Source organism: Molothrus ater, chromosome 11 (assembly GCF_012460135.2).
Source record: "Molothrus ater isolate BHLD 08-10-18 breed brown headed cowbird chromosome 11, BPBGC_Mater_1.1, whole genome shotgun sequence".
NCBI lineage: Eukaryota > Metazoa > Chordata > Aves > Passeriformes > Icteridae > Molothrus > Molothrus ater.
The window spans coordinates 12,075,146-12,092,859 of record NC_050488.2 but is presented as its reverse complement, the minus strand read 5'-3'; the positions used below and the strand labels follow the sequence as shown (position 1 = coordinate 12,092,859).

The 17,714-nt window shown below is 56.7% G+C and overlaps 2 protein-coding genes across 6 annotated transcripts in view; both read right to left on the bottom strand.

Annotated features, from left to right (window-relative positions):
* Positions 1 to 453: 453 nt before the first annotated feature.
* Positions 454 to 7,657, bottom strand: CPNE9 (copine family member 9). Of its 4 annotated transcripts, none has more exons than XM_054516059.1 (20): positions 7,247 to 7,647; positions 5,735 to 5,775; positions 5,604 to 5,650; positions 5,296 to 5,399; positions 5,073 to 5,112; positions 4,401 to 4,477; positions 4,121 to 4,184; positions 3,905 to 4,008; positions 3,720 to 3,824; positions 3,309 to 3,350; positions 3,110 to 3,185; positions 2,986 to 3,039; positions 2,811 to 2,872; positions 2,484 to 2,530; positions 2,223 to 2,404; positions 1,899 to 2,026; positions 1,681 to 1,783; positions 1,547 to 1,604; positions 1,329 to 1,402; positions 454 to 1,188 (listed from the first exon to the last, which is right to left on the bottom strand). In XM_054516059.1, exons 1-20 carry the CDS (start codon positions 7,321 to 7,323, stop codon positions 1,036 to 1,038), a joined length of 1,638 nt encoding a protein of 545 aa, XP_054372034.1. In that variant the 5' UTR covers positions 7,324 to 7,647; the 3' UTR covers positions 454 to 1,035. The 4 variants fall into 4 exon arrangements, 3 of the variants coding, with proteins under 3 accessions (XP_054372034.1, XP_054372035.1, XP_054372036.1); XM_054516060.1 differs by lacking the exon at positions 7,247 to 7,647 and adding an exon at positions 6,906 to 7,182; XR_008508569.1 differs by having other exon boundaries at positions 1,075 to 1,188; positions 1,329 to 1,415; positions 7,247 to 7,657.
* Positions 7,658 to 7,727: 70 nt separating this feature from the next.
* Positions 7,728 to 17,714, bottom strand: part of MTMR14 (myotubularin related protein 14) — a 31,200-nt gene continuing 21,213 nt past the window's right edge. Inside the window, exons 18-19 of one of the 2 annotated variants that reach the window (XM_036391039.2) lie at positions 11,274 to 11,429; positions 7,728 to 8,090 (exon numbers count right to left, since the gene is read on the bottom strand). In XM_036391039.2, the coding sequence (XP_036246932.1) occupies positions 7,913 to 8,090; positions 11,274 to 11,429 (334 nt within the window). In that variant the 3' untranslated portion in view covers positions 7,728 to 7,912. The remainder of the gene's footprint in view (positions 8,091 to 11,273; positions 11,430 to 17,714) is intronic. The other variant, XM_036391040.2, reaches the window with a different exon arrangement.

The following is a 17,714-nucleotide window of genomic DNA, read 5'->3' as shown; positions in this document are numbered from 1 at the left end:
GGTAAAGCGCCGCGCCGCCCTTAGCAACCGCACTTTCGCCACGGCACCGCCGGGCAGCAGCACCGGGCGGGACCGGCGGCAGCGAGGACGGAGGGGACGGGGAAGGCGGCGGCGGCAGCGACGATAGCGCGGGGAGGCCACGTGGGAACGGCGGGAGCGGGCCGGGTCGCGCCGCGATGGCGGTGACGAATCTGCCGCCTCGAATCACAGACCCCGCTGCCACCGCCCGGCCCCGCCCCAGCCCGACCCCCCTCGCCCCCCTCACCCTTTCGGTCCTCCCGGTCCCTCCGGACCCCTCTGTCTCCCAGGTCACCCCAATTTTCAAGGTCCTCCCGGTTCCCCCGGCCTGGCTACACGCCCTCCGGTACCTTCGGCTCCCCGGCCACCCCCGCCCCACCGGTCCTCCCGCCCCCCTTGCTCTCCCCGCTCCCCCTGGCCCAGCACGGCAGCAGACCCGGTTGAGCAGTTTATTTACAGTCGGTAACGCAGTAGAGACCCGCCTGCCCTCCGCCCCGGCATCCCCCGGCGGCGGGAGCCCCGGCCGTGCGGCAGGGCGTGAGGCAGGCCGGGTTAGCAGAGCCGGAGGAGCGGGCACAGGCAGGAGCGGGGTGCAGGCAGGAATGGGGTGCAGGCAGGAGCAGGGCGAGGCCGCTGCCCCGAGGAGCAGCGGGGCTGAGACCCCCGGCAGGCACTCAGGGTCAGCCTTCCCCTGGGGCAGAGGCCAGGCTGCTCTCAGGGACACGCACACCGTGGCACACACCGTGTTCCCCCCGGCTGGCCCTGCCCGCACTGCCACGGTCCAGGGACAATCCCGCCTTGCTGCTGGACATCGGGCAGGAGGAAGGGGCAGCCGAGGATGTCCAGCCCTGTGGTCTCACTGCTAGAAGCGGGTCCCAGCCCCCCTGTTTTGACCAACCATAGCAGCTGATTATCTCCCTAAAGAGGCCACATCTCCATGGTTAAGCCCTGGGCCACCGGCAGAAAAAAGGTGACATATCCTCGCCCCACCAGTCAGTCCCATGGCTCGTGGAAGAGCTACTCGGGATCTGCCCGGCGAGGCTTGATGTCACGGGTCTTCATGTAAGAGAGCAGCTGCTCAGGGATCTCAGCCAGCACGTCCTTGGCCAGGCGGGCCATGCTCAGCACCTGGTTGCCTGAGTCGTCCACGTAATCCCGAAATGGCACAAACTTTGAGGGAAAAAAGTTCGCAGTGAGGTTGGAAACTCTAAAGTTCGCAGTGAGGTTGGAAACTCTATTGCTGTGGGGTTCAGCAAGGGGGACTGAGCATCTGTCACCCACAGCAGGTCTGGATTCAATGCCAGACTTACCTGTACAATGTCCCTCTCAGCATACCGTCCCCGGGAAGACAACCGTACCTCATCACCATCCAGCTCCTCCATGGCTGGGGGTGACAGCTGGTGTCACCAAGCCTCGGTGGGATGAACACCGGGGATGGAAACACCAGCCCTTTGGATGTCTTTGGCATCCCAGAGGAAGAGACAATGTTTCCATCCCTCTTCCGTGGTGTCCCCAAGTCCCAACTCACCCTCAAACTCAGCTGGGCCTACTCCCACGATGATGATGGACATGGGCAGGGAGGAAGCCTGTGGAGCAGAGGCAGGGTGTCAGCCAGAATAGTGTCCATGTGAGGTGAACTCAGAGTAACAAGGGTGCACTCACGGTGACAATGGCTTCCTTGGTCTGCAGCATGTCAGAGATGACACCGTCAGTGATGATGAGGAGGACGTGGTATTGTGAGCCATCGGTCACCTGGGCAGCTATCCTATGGGGAAAGGGATGGGGGCCCTCAAGCACCCCACTGGTGTTGGGCCATTGACCCTGCTGTGGGGACAGATGGCATTTGGGGATAGCAAAGGGGACAGTGCCCCAGTGCTCACCCAGCCACCTGGTTGATGACGGGAGCAAAGTTGGTAGGACCATAGAGCTGGACGGTGCGCAGGCTTTGGAGGTAGGACTCCAGCACGCCTTCAATGCCGGCACAGCTGGGGTTCTCCACATTGTTGTTCTGGGGGACAGAGATGGGGCACTTGGTGGGGGACCACAGGTCTTGGTGTCCCCCAGGCTGTGGGACGCTGGGGCAGAATGTTGCCAGGGTGCTTCCCCTCCCCGCCAAGCTGCTGTGGGCACCCGCAAGACCAGCTCTGCCCCACATCCAGGGGATCTGGGTTCACTCTCAGCCCCATCCCACAGGGAGGGCGCACCAGAGGAAACTGGTGGGAGATCTTGCCGTCAGGAGGGACTTTGGCACCAAAGCCGTAGGCAGGGAAGAGCTTGTCGCTGTCGTAGTCCTGGATGATTTCCCCCACTGCCTTCAGTGCCAGGGCATAGGCACTCAGCTGGTAGGGGCTCGCGTAGTGCAGCGAGGTGGGCTGTGATGGCAACCCTGCAGCACAGTACCCATCACACCCGCCCCATGCCCAGCCCCAGGGTGATGGGGACCCCCCAACACCAGGTGCACTCACCATTGGAGGCCGTGAAGTCAATGGCAACAGTGAAATTCAGCTGCGTCCTTAAGGGGGAGAGTGAGGGAGGCTGCCGGCCCCACAGCACAGGGACACCATCTTCCAGCCCCACAGTGCCAGAGTTTCCCTGCCCAGACCCATTGCCTCGGCCTCCCTTCCCCAGCCAGCACCCCACAGCCCCACGCCACCGTTCTGCATCTACTTCCCAGCCCCACTGTCCCCTGGTCACCCCCAGGCTGAACCTTCACTGTCACCACTGTCCTTGCCCCGAGACTCTCAGCCATGGGGGATCTCGAGGAGCCGGGGGGCTCCCGGCCCCCCACTCACCCGCCCCGTATGTAGTCAACGAAGGTGAACTCAGACTCAACAGAGAAGGAGAGCAGTGTCACCTGTGGGCACTGGGGATCAGATCTGGAGCCCCCTGAACCTGGCACACACAGCAGGTGGAGCCACACCAGACCCTGGCAGGCAGGAGGCCCAGGAACTCCCCAGCCCCACTCACAGTGCCAGAATTCACATATTTCTTCTTCTTGCATTTCTTCCTGGGGTTCAGCACCTGCAGGCACAGGGGTGAGTCAGTCCCAGCATGGAGTGCACCCTGCCCTCACCCTGCCCCACCACCCTACCTCATACACTGTGAACTGACTCTGTGCTCGAGAGAGCTCCCGGTAGCTGGTGGCAAATTCCCCAATGAAGTCGTGGCTGCAGGAGGAACACAGGCTCAGTACAGCCAGGCACCTGGGTGACAGGTGCCCTGGGAAGCTTCAGCAGCACCCTGGTGTGTAAGAATTTAGTGCAATACAACACTGGTGTCCCATCCCTCACCTCCCATCCCGGTCCCAGTCGTACACATCTATCTTCACCGTCCTGAAAGTGAAGGTACATAGGGTAAGCCACCAGCCAGGCTGGCACAGCCCCTCCAGCCCCTGATTTGGGGACACCCAGGCCCACAGCCCAACCCACAGAGAGCAACCTGCCCACCAAATTCCAGCAGAGCCGCCCTGCCTGCCCAGCCTGCGGCTCTGCCAGGAGGGAGCGGGAAATTTGGGTCATGGTGGGGGCCCTGGAAAGGAGGGGGATGCCTTTATGTAATTTGGGTTGCAAAAGAGAAAAAAACCCAATCGGGACCCAATTCTGAGCTGCCTGCTGCTGCGGGGCCAAGCCCACCAAGAACTGCTCACACCCTGCTCTGGCCCCATGGCTGCCCATGTCCCTGTCCCATCCCCGTTCCTGTACCGGTCGTAGTCGCCGTTGCAGAGGGCGCGCACGGGGATGGTGAAGGGCTGCCACACTGGGTTGAGTGTGTTCTTCACCACCTCTGTCTTATGGCAGATAGTAAAGCTGGGGGGACAGGGCAGGGTTGGACCACGCCGTCTGGTGACGTTGGCACCCTGTCTGCCCCACTGGGTCCCTGTGCTCACGTGCCATCCTCATTGCTACGATAGAAGACGAGGAAAGGATCGGATTTTCCAAAGAAGTCCTTCTTATCCAGCTTGTTGGCACACAGCTGCATTGTGACGATGTCCTGGGGACAGGGACTGTCACTGCCAGCCACCTCCCCACCCCTGGCACCAGCAGCTGCTGTACTGAGTGACCACCAGCCCTCTCCACCCTGCAGCCGATACAGGGGAACTCACCCGGCAGTTGCTCAGTTCCTCGGCCAGCAGCAAGATAGTCCCACATCGCTTCCCTGGGACACCCCTGGAACCAGAGGCACACAGTCAGCTTGGGGACAAGGAGGACAGTTCAGGGACAAGAGAAGAGGTCAGGGTTGGGGCTTCTGTCCCACAGCTGGTGGTGCTTGGCAGTGTGATCAGAATCCCCAGCACATGACATGCAGGGAGGGGTCCAGTGGAGCAGGTGTGGAGACACAGTGTGGGACCCTCCTGCCTCACCTCACCACACAGTGTGACTCACGTTAGGGGTCTCTCCAGGCGTCCCCGTTGGGACCCAATCACCTCTCCCAGTGCCACAAATGCCTGCCCCAGGAAGTCCTGTGCCCCAAACAAAGCACTATGAGACCATGTAGGGCGGTTTCCCCAGTCCCCTACCACCCACACCCACCACTTTTTCTCCCAATGCACCCATGAGACCTGCCAACAACTTGACTCTAGGCCACCCCATTTCCTGAAGCTGCACTGTGACCCAAGAGCCACCTTGCAGCCCAGGACCCATTGTGCATCCCCAGGACTACCCTAGGTGCCTGCTCCGTGTGCCTTACACTCATTCTGTGACCCCAGGGCCAGCCCACATCCCTGGACCCATCCTGTGTTGCCCCCCACAAACTGCTCTCCATGCCCTGACCTGTCCTGGACCCCTTGGGCCATCCTAGACCCATCTTACCCCTCAAAAGCCAACCCTATGGAGTGTCCCGGCCCCATATTGCCCCACCAGGCACTCCCAGGTTCAGGGTTCCCAGGGCAGAGCAGGGGCAGGTGTGTGGCAGGCACCTACCTTCTGCCAGTCCCCATGGGGCATGGAGAGATGGAGAGCAGGTTAGAGCCTGCCAATGAGCACTTGAACCCCCCCCCGACAGCACCCACACAGGGCACAGCCTCGGGGTGTCCCCCTGGCACAGGCTGTGCTCACCTGCTTTAAAATGGAGCAGCTCTTGGAGTCCACGTTGTAGCTGGTGTGGGAGAGCAGAGCCCTGAGCTGGCGCCTGCAGGGATGCTTCAGCACACAACCCTGCTTCCCCACCCATCCGTGCTATTCGACACTGTATTCTTATTTATTATCCTTATTCATTACTGACTCGGTGCTTTGTTCCACCCTCAGCGGGGCCAAGCCCTTCCCTGGCCCTCCTACTCACACATCGAAGCGCAGGTTTTGCTTCTCCTCGAAGTAGTAGTCGAGGACGAACTTGCGGACAAAGTCGGGGTTCAGGGTGTTGTCGATCACCTCGGTGCGTCCGAACTGCAGGGAGAGGGGTGAGGGCGGCCCCCCCAGGACCCGTCCCCATCGCAGCTGCCTCGGCGCTAATCCCGGTGGGGGATTAGCGCTGCTGGCGGGGCCGGATCATTAGCGTGGACGGGGAGGGATCATTAGCGTGGACACGGGCGGCCATATGGGCCCGTTTAACCCAGCCGGGGATTAGCCAGGAGAGGGGGCCATGCTCACCTCCTTCCACTCGCTGCTCCCCGAGACCTGCACAAAGAGGACCACCACTGCGGAGAGAGGAGCAGAGCCAGGCTGCCGTGCCGTGCCGTGTCTGTGCCACGCCATGCTCCCTGCCCGGCTCTGCCACCCACCTGGGTCAGACTTGGAGAAGGTGTCTAGGTCCAGTAGGTTTCTGGGGGAAGAGCCAGGCGTGAGCCAACCTGAGTGCCATCCACCTGGCCCAGCAACGGGTCCCCATGTCCATCCCCCTGATCACAGGTCAGCACCATGCCAGAAGGCCGTGCTGGCACCCATGGATAAGAGCATCGGCACTCCCAAGGAGACACGCTGGCTGCCTCTACAAGGTTCGGTGGGGCAGCAGAGCAAGCGGCAAGCAGCGTCTCCAGCGCTGATGATGATTGAACATGACAGGGAACCCATTTACAGGATGAAACCTTCCCCGGTGCCGCCGGCGCCGGCTGAGTGCCCGCCGCGCCCCGGCAGCAGGAGCTGGGCTAATGGCAGGGTGCAGAAGTGAGAAGAAAGGAGACACTTGGAGCAGGGGCTGAGCAGCCAGTGGGCATCCCCCGACACACCTACCGGCAGAGCGATTGATCGTCGTCCTGTGCGCGGTGTGACACCGGGAAGTGCCGGGGGATGCTACCGGCTCTGCTGGGATACTTCCCGCACCCCCGGGGCGGCAGCACAGAGTGGGCTGGGGCACGGCCGGGGGCTGGGGGCTAAGCCAGCTCCCCTGGCCCCAGCACGCAGAGGAAAGACCCCACCCTGGTCTGGGCTGGGTCCTCGGGCTGTGAAGCCGAAGGCTGCCCTGGGTTGTCTCCAGTTGTGACCCCCGGAGCCTGCCTGGAGCTGCCCGGTCCCGTGGACCCACAGTCCCTCTGCCTGCTGTGAGGGAAGCTGGCAGCGGGGGCCAGGGCTCAGCCGCGGGGAGGGCACAACAGCCCCCGGCCCGGCCCACAGTTTGCATAGCTCGGGGATGTGCTGGAGGTACCCACCCTGGTCGGGGCACTCCGTGCCACAGGACCCATGGCACGGGGACGCTCCCCCCCAGCAGGACGCCGGTGCCTGTCCCTGCGAGCGGGACCCCCGGCTGCAAGCAGCGGTGCCTCCGACGGGCTATATTTAGCCGCGGGCAGACCGGCTCAGCCGCCGCCGCTTGATCGGCGGACCCTGGCCAGAAGCTGGGGCACAGAGCAACCCCTCTCCCGCAGCCCCCATCCCGCTGCCACGTTCCCGGTCCCGCTGCCTTGCACCGAGCTCGCAGCCAGCGCCGGCACCCCGCGTCCCGCCACCATCACCCACCTCCCGCAAACATCGCCCGGCGAGCGGCCGTCCCGCGACCCAGCCGCGGGCATCGGGTCGCTTCACGCAGCCGTTCTCGCTGACAGCATCCCATGGGACCCCAGGAAGGGGACGGGACGGGTAGCAGCGGGGTAGAGGGACGCTGGGCATACGCCCTGGCACCGAGAGCTACCCGGGGAGAGAGGAGGACGCGCAGCTCACAACGCCTCGAGCCAGGGGCTGAGCGGCGGGCAGCGGGACGCAGCGAGCAGCCCCGCCGCGCATCCCCGTGCGTTTCGCACCCACCCGTCTCCACGGACTAGCCGCCGCCCTCCCGCTCCCTCGCCCGGCTCCCGGCTCACCGGCAGGACACGGTGAGCTCCACCTTGGTGCCCGGGACGCTGCCGGCCGCCGGCTCCAGAGCTCCCGGAGCCGCCATCCCCGCCCGGGCGCCGCCGATGCTCCGCGCCGCCTCCTCCCGCGCCGCCGAGGAGGCGCGCCCGGGGGCGGGTACGGCACGGGCACGGCTCGGCTCGGCACAGGCACGGCTCGGCACAGCTCGAGCACGACTGCCCTTCCCTGTCGGCAGCGGTGGCACCAACCCGGGCACCAGGGGGTTCGGCTCCTGGGGCTCGACTCCACCGGAACGTCCCGCCCGCGATTCCCAGTCAGGGACACAGGGGGCTCAGCCCCAATCCCGCCCCGCCGGGGGCTTCCTCCCGGGTTCCGTTCGGTGTTATTTCGGTGCCGACGCTCGCGAAGAGTGGGCCGGGCTATTTATAGTGAGCGGCTCCCCCGCGCCGCCCCCGCAGCCCCCGCCCGCAGCCCAGAGAGGAGGCAGGAGAGGGCACAGCTCGGGTCATTTACTGCAGAGACTCGCCGAAGACCCCGCACCCCCCAGCCCCAGGCAGGGGGGGCTGGCGGCGGGCGCTGGGTGCAGCAGGTGCCCGCACCAAGGAGAGGGTCCCAGGACTGCTGGGGGACGTGCCAGCCCCAGTTTTCCAGGCAGTGGTCTGGGAATGCCGTGTTCAAAGGGTGCTGCTGCCTCTCAGTCCCACGCCCCGCACAAACTGCTCGAGGAGGCCACCGATGGCCCCTGAGGGGCTGGGGGGCACGGCCTTGAGGCCGATGGTCCGGCTGTAGCTTGCCAGAAAAGCAGAACGCACTTCCTCCAGACGAGACTCACGGTCACTCGCTGACACCAGTCTAGGAGAGAGAAGGGGAGGTCAGTGACTGCAGCCATTTCTCTCCACATCCCAGCTCTCACTCCTCACACAGGGCTGTGGTGCTCAACGGGCTGCAGTGGCTAAGGCAGTGCAAGGCAAAGCGGCTCTGTCCACAGAGCTGGTGGCAGCTGGTGCCACTGACTCCTCATCCAACCCACAGAGCCAGCTGCAGCCTCAGTCTCCTGCTCCTCACAGGGTTTCCTCCTTCACACACCCCACTGTCCCCTGTTTCTCCCACCACCATAGTGTTCATAAGGCTGCAGTTCATAAACAAAGTGGTGCTTCAGCAAAGTGGCTGCTGACATCAGTCCCTACGCCAGCTCCCTCCCCTCCTCACACAGATGAAGCCTGTCCACATGTGCTGTGCCTGGACAGCTGCTTCCAACCTATCTGAAATCGTCCCTCACTTCCACCAGCCCCAGCCTCGTGTGCCTATGCCAGCACAGACAGCTCTGTGGAAGGGGGGATGAGAAGGAGCAGACAAGGTGACAAAAGCCCGAAGGAACACTCCAGCCATAGGAAGAGGAGAGCTGAGCAGCGCTTTACTTCTGCTCCCCAGCATGGCTGCTCTCGGCAAACAGGAGCAGAGTAGGGCACGACTTCCCATGGGACCTGCTCTCCTCTCCTGCTGATCCACACACCTGGTTAGGGGCAGGGGGAGAACAGCAGAAGGAAGGCAAGACTAGCCGAGGGAGCAGGGGAAAGCAAGACTGGGGCCCAGAGGCAGCTGTTCCAAGCTCTCCAGCCTCAAACGATCCTTGCTGTGGTGCCTCTGCGACATGCCAGTGGTTCCCAGAGAGATTAAGACATTCCTCAAAGGTCACTCCAAGGGCACAGTGCGAACCTTCCCCATAAAAAATTCTCTTTAATCTTCCAGTGCCTGGGCTGGCTATAAATTGGCACAGCTCATTTGAATGGAAGTGTTAACCACCCACAGCCAACAGCTTCGGTCCGGAAACAGCAGCAAGAGGATATGGTGGGAGGCCTATAAACAGCAAGCGATGCCGAGGCAGCCAACCAGGCCGCTGTTTACTGTGTCTGATAATAAAGAGAAGCCAGAGGGCAAAAAAAGGCAACAACATATCTAAACACATTAGCGATGCTTTTTGGCAACCTAATTAGGACGTGGAGCTCACAAACCTGCTAGCATTTAAAATAAACTCCGTGAAGGCAGGACTTACTTGCACCCGAGTACAGCGATCTCAGATGTCACGCGCAGAGGTAAGCGAGGGCGTGCAGCAGTGAGGTCCCGTGTCTTGTGGCTCTCACACCTCTTTACAAGGCAGATTTTGTATTTGGGTTTTTCGGTTTGTTTCGTGGAGCGAGACACTCCAAGGCACAGGGTCAAGCAGCCAGCCACTGCTCTACACCAAGCCCTGCAGACTGGCTGCAGCATTTCACCCTGAACTGCTCACCGCGGAGGCAGGTCGCGCTTCCCTGCCAAATCCACGGCACTCTGCCCCGCTACACTTCCTACAGCCTGCCCGCTTGCCTGCAGCTTGGGGTGCGGGATGAGAGGAGGCTGTCAAAGCCCCAGCTCGAAGGAAGCCCTGACAAGCCCCACACAAGCACAAGAAGTAGGCTGTGAAAAGCATACCTTCATCGAGCTGCTGCCAGTGAAGATGCAAAGTGGGAACTTAAATGGAATTAAAAGAAAAAAAATCATACTGTGTTGGGCTGCAAAAACTGGGATAAAACCACAATGGAGTCCTGAGCAAACAAGGCTGATACAGAACAGAGAGAGGGTAGAGGCTCTGGGTTAAGCTCAACACGACACCACTGGGAACTCTTCATCCTTTCAGTGCAGTGCCTGGTCCTAGCACCTTCAGTTGAGCAGTTCCCAGCCCTCAAGCAACCCACAGCTTTAGTGAATAGCTGAACAGGGCAGAGCACCCACAGGAGAAGCACCACTACTGTGCTCTTCCTTTTGAATCCACTGCTCCAAGCAGTCACTTTCCAAACTGCATAAGCCTAAGGCGTATCAACTTTGATTCATGTTTCTCTACTGAATTCCCTATTCTGACATTAGATCCAACTCCAAGGGCAGCAACAACTTGCTGGTGATCGGCAGTGACCAAGGACAGCCAGGCTCAGGACACAGTAAAGCAGTCACTATTCAATGCCCATCCTTCAGTCCCTTCTCCCTTGCCCATCTGCAAAATACTGCAGGAACAGCTCAGTGTGTCCTCAGGAAAGGAGAAGAACAAATCCTGGCCAGGCCATGTCCAACATCTCTTGCAATGTTTTGATCTATCAATTCATGGATCTTGTAGCTTCACTGTAACTTGAAGGCAGCTGCTCTGCTCTGTTCAGCAGCACAGCACGCAGCCACACGAGACACAGAGCCAGGGCAGGCAGCCTGTCTCACAGGACACACGGGTTTTCATGTCGCCTGCCCTCAGCCTCCAAAGCACGTACTCAGATCTCAGTAAGGGACTGAGCATCTGGCAGCACAGCTCTAGCATTGCTTGCTAGCAGCAGCCCCTGATCTGCCATTTCAGTTTCTTGATGAAGAGCTTGCAGCCTGAAGGCACAAACCAAGGCTCTCCTCTAACAGCAATTAAAGTGCATCTCCAGTCTTTCAAGCTTCCAGAGGTGGATTTCTATTTGGGGAGGAACATTTGCCTCCCAGCCATTTCACAAGGCAGGATGTGGCAGGACACAAGGTCTCTGTGGCTCTGCACCGGCCAGGCACAGCACCTGAAAATGATACTGCACAAGCCCAGACAAAATTTGGGTTACAGAAGGAAAGTCCTTCTCTTACTCCAGCAAGGATCTGACCCCAGTGGGGAGATGTAGGTGAGCAAAATCGAAAAGCAAGAAATCTGGGTTACCAGTCCTGTCCTGACAAACATGAATCCTCAACTGCACTCAATCATACCCAAATTCAGCATCTTCAAGGAAGAGAGAAAAACCACTTCTTCCTCCAGAAAGCAAAGAGCTCCCCCATCATTAGGCAGAGAAAGTGCCATTTTCTTTCCGTGTTCAGCATAAGCAAAGAGTGCTCAGGGACTGAGTTTGTGGATAGAAACCGTCTAGGCAGAGAAGGTGGAACAGTTCGTTATGGGCTCCCAGGCTTCTCCAAAAGTGCCAGAGTGATAAAGTTGCAGCGCTTGCAGGCAGCCAAGAGACCCAAGAGAGATCCTGCATTTAAGACACTTACAGGCAAGTGTTAGAGAACTCATCCGGGAAGCTGCAAGGGAGAGAGGCGTCTGCGCTCAGGATTGCCTGCTCCCGAATACTGCCACACCCTGTCACCATCTGCCAGCTGCCAAAGTCTGTGGAAACGGAAGATCCGGGCAGAGAATGGTCGGCCGATCTGGGGCAGAGAGAGAGGGAGACGGCGCCATCAGTCAGAGCATTCAGCCACGAGCTTCTCACTGCTGCTGCTGCCAGGGACCTGCCGGGCGTGCGGCCAGCACTGCCCGTGCCAGCACTGTTGACACGCGGGGACCAGGGCGCAACATGCAGCTCGAGCTGGGCCCCAGACCAAGCCTTTCCTTTGAAAGTGAAGGGAGAGCCAAGCTGGCTGGGGCCAACAAAGCAGCAGGAACACACCAGGAGCTGGACAGGAGAGAGCCAGAATGAAGCAGATGGCCATGCAGAACTGAGAAACCCATTAGTGAGATGGAGCAGCATATCCCGCCCTGAGTCCTTCACAGATGTGAAAGCTGTGCTGTACAAGGGACATTCCCCTGTTGCACATCCCAGGGCAGCAGGGCAAATCAAGGTTGTGACTTGGTTAGTGCTGGGAAAGACTTACAGCTCATTGTCCTGGCAGCAGTTAGAAAGCAGATCATTCCTGAGACATTACCACCAGATCTGAACAGAGCCAAGGCTCAAGGCATACCCAGGACACCTACCCCCTTCATTTCTGTATTAAAGAAAGGGCTGTGCCAGAAAGCAGGTGACAAAACATCTTCAGGACAGGCTAAATAGCCAAGGAAGAATAATTGTTTGATGTATGCAATCTCCCACCAGGAAAGAAAGAAGCATGAAACACGGCAAGTGAATCTGAGGAGTCCCTCCAAAATCTCAGAGAAGAGGGCACAATCACTTGAGACAAAGCCAGAGCTCTTGGCTTCCAAGGGAGCAAGCAATTATTAAGCCTTGCTGCACAGCAGAGTGTACATAGCTGGAAGCACAGCCTGTGGCAGAGCTGCTCAATTACACACTACCAAGATCTTCTGGATAATTTATCTGAGTTCTGCTGGGCAGAGAGCAGTGCTCCAGCTCTGCTGGGCCAGGTACTTGCACGCTGTCTTCACAGCTAAGAATAGCAGTGGCGCACTGCAGCTGCTCCCCAAGGGACCAAGAGAACAGCCACAAAGACAGGCTCTCCCACAGCAAGAAGGACCTGAGCTAGACTGGAAAGCAAGAGTGGGAAGAGATGCACAGCAGGAAACCTATTTGCAATCTCCATCTAATTCCAGGCCTGCCATTTAATTAGTCTGATCAATACAGCCAAGTTTGAGCAGTGTGAAATGTCCTGAGCTGGCTGTACAAGCACAGAAAGGGAGTCACACAATTCCCTGTGTATCAGCTTCCCATCATGGTTGCAAGTCTGGGGGTAATACCCCTGTGTGGCAGCTCAGGCTCTGAAAGGACATGACAGCAGAAATCAGGGAGAGCAGAGCTTCACCTGTCTCACACAGATCTTGTTCTCTGGCTGCTCAGTGAACAGAGGAGTGAGGGTCAGAGTATTGGGAGAACCCTGTATTGCTTTTCCTGGGGTATGTAATACCCAAGTAAGAATGAGGGCACTTCACTGAAAGCAAAAGCGAAGCACATACTGTTAAAAACACCTTCAGGACATCAGACAGGGATAACCTTCCCTGGAAAGCAAAGAATTTGTAAGCGAAGGGGAGCTGCCGTTCAGTGACATCTACCTCTCTCCACGCCTTTGGAAGATAAAGTGGAGGGAGTCAGTGTGAAGGAGAGCAGGCAGAGTGTTTGAGCCCACAGCGTTGTGCCATGATGGAATCACAGTGGGAACAGTGCAGGATGCCAGGGAGAAGCATGGAGGAATGCTGCTTCAGTGCAGAGTGAAGAGGAAGATGTCACCTCCCTGAGAGCACAGCACAGCCAGACAGGAAAAACAGGAGTGTCACACATGGTGACACAAAATTGAGCTAAAGGAGTAAAGAGATCTTTAGGCAATAGGCTTGGGCTGAAAGTAGGCAGAGACAGGATTCTGCCAGAAAAAGTAATTAGCTGCTGAACAGAGGACAGGTTTGTGGCCAGATAGAAACAAAGGTTTTGGAGAGGGCAAGCATGAATAGCAGAGGAGGGCCTGGACTACAGCAGGATCTCCAGAGAGAACAGAGTTCTGCAGCTCTTGCAAAGGGACAGTAGTATCTGTAGCCTACTCAGGAGACTCTGCCCACATGGCAAGCCATGATCCAGGGCACCAGGGATAGTAAAAACATCCCTCTGCCCAGTATCATCAACCACACCAGTCAGGTACATCTGTGCTAAAGAAGGTGAACAGAAAATTGTTTTTTGGTTTGGGTGTGTGGCCACAGCTTCCAGCTGCTGGTCACCTTCCATGTTTGTCAGCTAAGATTAAACTCATCTTACACCACCTCTTAGAGGTGGATCAAGTAATCTTTTGAATTCTGCCATGGACAGGCTGATAAAAGCACAGTGTATCTCCTGCAAGACTGACTTGGTGACTCTCTAGTCCTCCAGCCCTTCCTGGGGTCCCCAACCCTGTCAAGCAGCTGTGCAAACTTAGTAAGGTTTCATCTAATGCAACAACACTGGGGTCTAAGAGTTCAAGGCAGTCAATTCTGTGTCTTGCCTCCAGGCAGCAGAATAAACACTTGTCGATTCATTGAATAAACTGATTGACTCTGTAATGAGTCTAAGTAATTTCTTTCCTGGCCCAGAGATCTGAGCCTGGCCAGCAGAGGTAAGATACTGTGGCAGACCTTCCCCTCTATTCCCAAAGCCTTCTCAAGGGAGGCTCCTGAGGAAACGTCACAATCAATAAGCATCTTGAACAACCTCAAGAGACAGCAGGGGCTAAGCCTGGGAAGACACAGCATGGGAAATTTTGTGTTCTCACTGCAATGGCAGCAGAGCTTCTTAAAAGTTGAGCTTGGCTTGAGACCAAGACTAGATGGGGTGACTGCACCCCAATGCAATCCAGTCGCTGCCAGAGGTAAAAGTCTTCCTGTAATTTCTACCCTGAATATTTCTTGTAAAGTCTTACTGCAGAGCCCCAAAAGAGCTTCAGTGAGGCCCTGGGAACAAGCTGGAACTGCCAGGACACCAGAACCAGTTCCCAAGTCTGTAAGAACAGCATGCCTGCAATACATGACAGCCATGCCAGAGGCTGGCTAGGAGTGAGGGCAGCACAGAGTGTTGGGAAGCACCGGACAACAGCAGAGCTGACATGGTTAGAGGAGATGAGATACAGCCAATCTTCAAGTTGCTGTCTCTGCCACAGACATCTAATGGCAGACAGAAAAAGAATCAAAGTGAGCTTCACACACCCACCTCTTCAGGTCCACGAGTGGGAAGAAACTCCCTCAAAAGTGCAAGATTAACTAAATTAGATTAGCAAAACAGAGATGAGCTGCAAGCTGTTCCTTCACACAAGAAGGGACCTCTCACAGGCCATAAACTGGCAGCTCCTAACCTGGAATGGTTCCTTTTAATTAGGTCAGTGCTTTCCATGCAACACACAGCACAAGACAGCATTTCAGAGCACATGGACACTCACTTGCCTGCCAGAGAAGAGTCAATACTGGAGGCAGAGCAACAGTCAGGGATCCTTCTCTTTCTTAATACGTAACTGAGATGAGTGCCAAGTGCCAACAGCTAGGCTCCATCCTGCCCCTGCTGCTCCTGCTCACCTGACATATTTCCACACACCTAGGACTATTTGGGAAGCAGCTCATTTGCCAGCATATGCTCTTGCCTCAATCTGAAGCATTAAGTAGGTTCTGTATATACAGGCAGACTGTGGCAACCTGGAGTAAAGGGCAGCCCTTCCCACCTTTGCGTGGGCAATATTGGCAAGAAGTATGGCACCCTGCCAAGCACTGCAAATCCTGGCTGAATCCCAGACAGTTATCTACAGGCTGGGATAGTGCCCCAGCAGCCTGTTCTCTGTGAGCACCATTTCTGATTGCAGCACATAGTCATGTGCCAGCCAGCAAGCCCATTTTGTGGCATGGTCATGCAGTAATTCCAGAAAACATTCCTGTAAACAATTCCTCTCCTGCTGTGGCCACTACCCCAAGCTGTCACATTGCATGTACACCTTCCAAGTGAGGTGGCTGTAAGGAGCAAGACACACAGTGCACACACACTCTTCTCACCACTAACAAAGCACCCAAAGCCAAGGGGCAGCAGCTCCTCTGTCCCACTCTGCTCCCTCCAGACCCACAGCTCAGCCATCTGCAGCCCTTAAGTAAGGGAGTTCTCTGTGACTGCTGGTCAAAGCAGATCCTCTGCAATTTAACTCCTCCAGATCTCGACTCTCTAGATCATAGTACTTTGGGTTTTGTTTAATTGACTTAGCAAAAGCACATTCAACCAAAGATTATCCAGCTGCTAATCCACATTAGTGCTATGTAGACACACGCTAAATCCCTGACACAGATACAGAATTTTTCTGCAGTGTCATGGTACACTTAGATTGCTGGTGTCAAATGCAAATACAGAAAAGGCTGGCAAACTGCAACCCCACTGCATGCAGGGGGTTCAATCTGAGGCACATTGACTGCCATACTCAGAGTTCTCTGTAGAACAAGCAGCACGTTGCTCTACTCTGCAAACAGTCTATGCAATATCTTCCTCTGTGTTTGTCTTCTGCAGATGTGATCTTACCATCATGTTGAAATAAGCTAGAAAGACTGATAGGAATTGCCTTTGTACTGCTTTGCCTAAGAATCATCCTGGAATTTACTCAGGACCTCTGGATAAGAGCAAGATTCACAAGATGGGCTGGTAATGTGACAGCAGCAGCCTGTTGACATTGCCTGGCCTGGAGAGGGGCTTGGCTCCTAATGTCTGACTGGGCATTTGTGACCCCATCTTTCAGGGCAGTCCAGTTCCCCCCTCCCAGGCCATGCTCATGTCTCCTGCTGACTTGCCTTTTTGTTCCCTCCAGAGCCCCCCTGCCTGCCAGCACCTGGACTGGGCTGTTGACCTGAACTACCTGAAGGACACCTGCTGGCATTTTACAAGCAACCATTTTAACCACTGCAGCAGAAGTTGAGGAAAGTGTTTTGTTGCTATGGCCACGCAGAGGATTAGGAAGTCAAGTATAGTGGTTTCTTCATCTCAAGAGCCTTGGGTGTTGACCTGCCAGCAGCACTGCAGGAATAAAGGTATTTTTGGCATCCTGATCAGTCTCTGTGCTCCTGCTTTTCCATCTTAGTACCACAATTTTTCAGGAGGTGAAGAGACAGAAATTACCTCTTCCTCCCGTCACAGTCCTCCACCCAAAATGGGACCTACTGTTTCCTTCAGGGTAGAAAATGGTGGCTGAAGGTACTGTGTTACCTGCCAGACCAATTCAGACTACCACAGCTGAAGCAAGGAGACCAAAGGCCAAGTGGAATGACAGAACCTCTTTCAGGAGAAAACATACCATGCTTAGAATCCAGAAACTGCAACCCATGACAGTGTCTGATAAGGCAACCCTAACCCTCACTATGGTGCTCTTCCACCTACTCCTGTTTCTCCTCTTTGCTCTTGCAGAGCAGTCTGGCTGAAGCATTACAAACTGCTTCTTCCTGAGCACTGCTGCAAGCTTGCTACCAGCAAGCACTGAAAGCCTGTCAGACCTTGGGAATGGCATGGGACCACACACAGGAATTGTGGCACTACCACTGTGAACAATGCAGCTCCCAAGACAAGCTGTTTTCTTTCCAATATTTTCTTCTCTTCTCAGGAGATTCTTTCCATCTTACAGAAAATGCAGAGGTGGGCCCCAGCAACAATTCCAACCCCTCCTATTGATATCTCTCCCTGGGGAGAACAGTTACCCTCATTTATGAAAACTGTCAGACACTGGGGTTTTTCTCTGGAATCGTGAGACACTTGTTAAGAAAGTCTTATAAATTTTCAATGCTTTGCTTGTTTGTTATTTTATTTTCCATACGATGAGAGAGTACTCAGATTTGGCTGGTGGCTGATTCAGAATCACTACAAAAAGACTCATCAGAAAGCCTGCAGAGGCTACACGAGCATATGACGCTGTTAGCAACCTCTTATCTCAGGGTCTCTTTATTCCATGTTGGCCTGAACACACAGTGTTTGCTCCACAGGCTCTGCTCTTTCTTCCCCAGGCCAGCTCAGGGCTCAACGCTGCCCTATCGCAGTGTCAGACTCCAGAAGGGTGCCTTTGTTATGGTGTGAGATTAGGCTCAGGTCCAGGGTCCCCATTCCCCAGCAGGAACACTCAGCCTTCAGGGCAGAACTCCTTTGTGCTGGCACAGCGCTCAAAGCTTGCTCCCAGCAGATTCCTACCTCTGCTTGCCACCAGCACCCAGTTTTTTCCAACCTGTGTCATCAGGAGGGTCAGCAGGTGAAAAGGGGGACAGGATAGATGCAGAGTGAGGTCTGCTTGGTTTGAAAAGCTTCC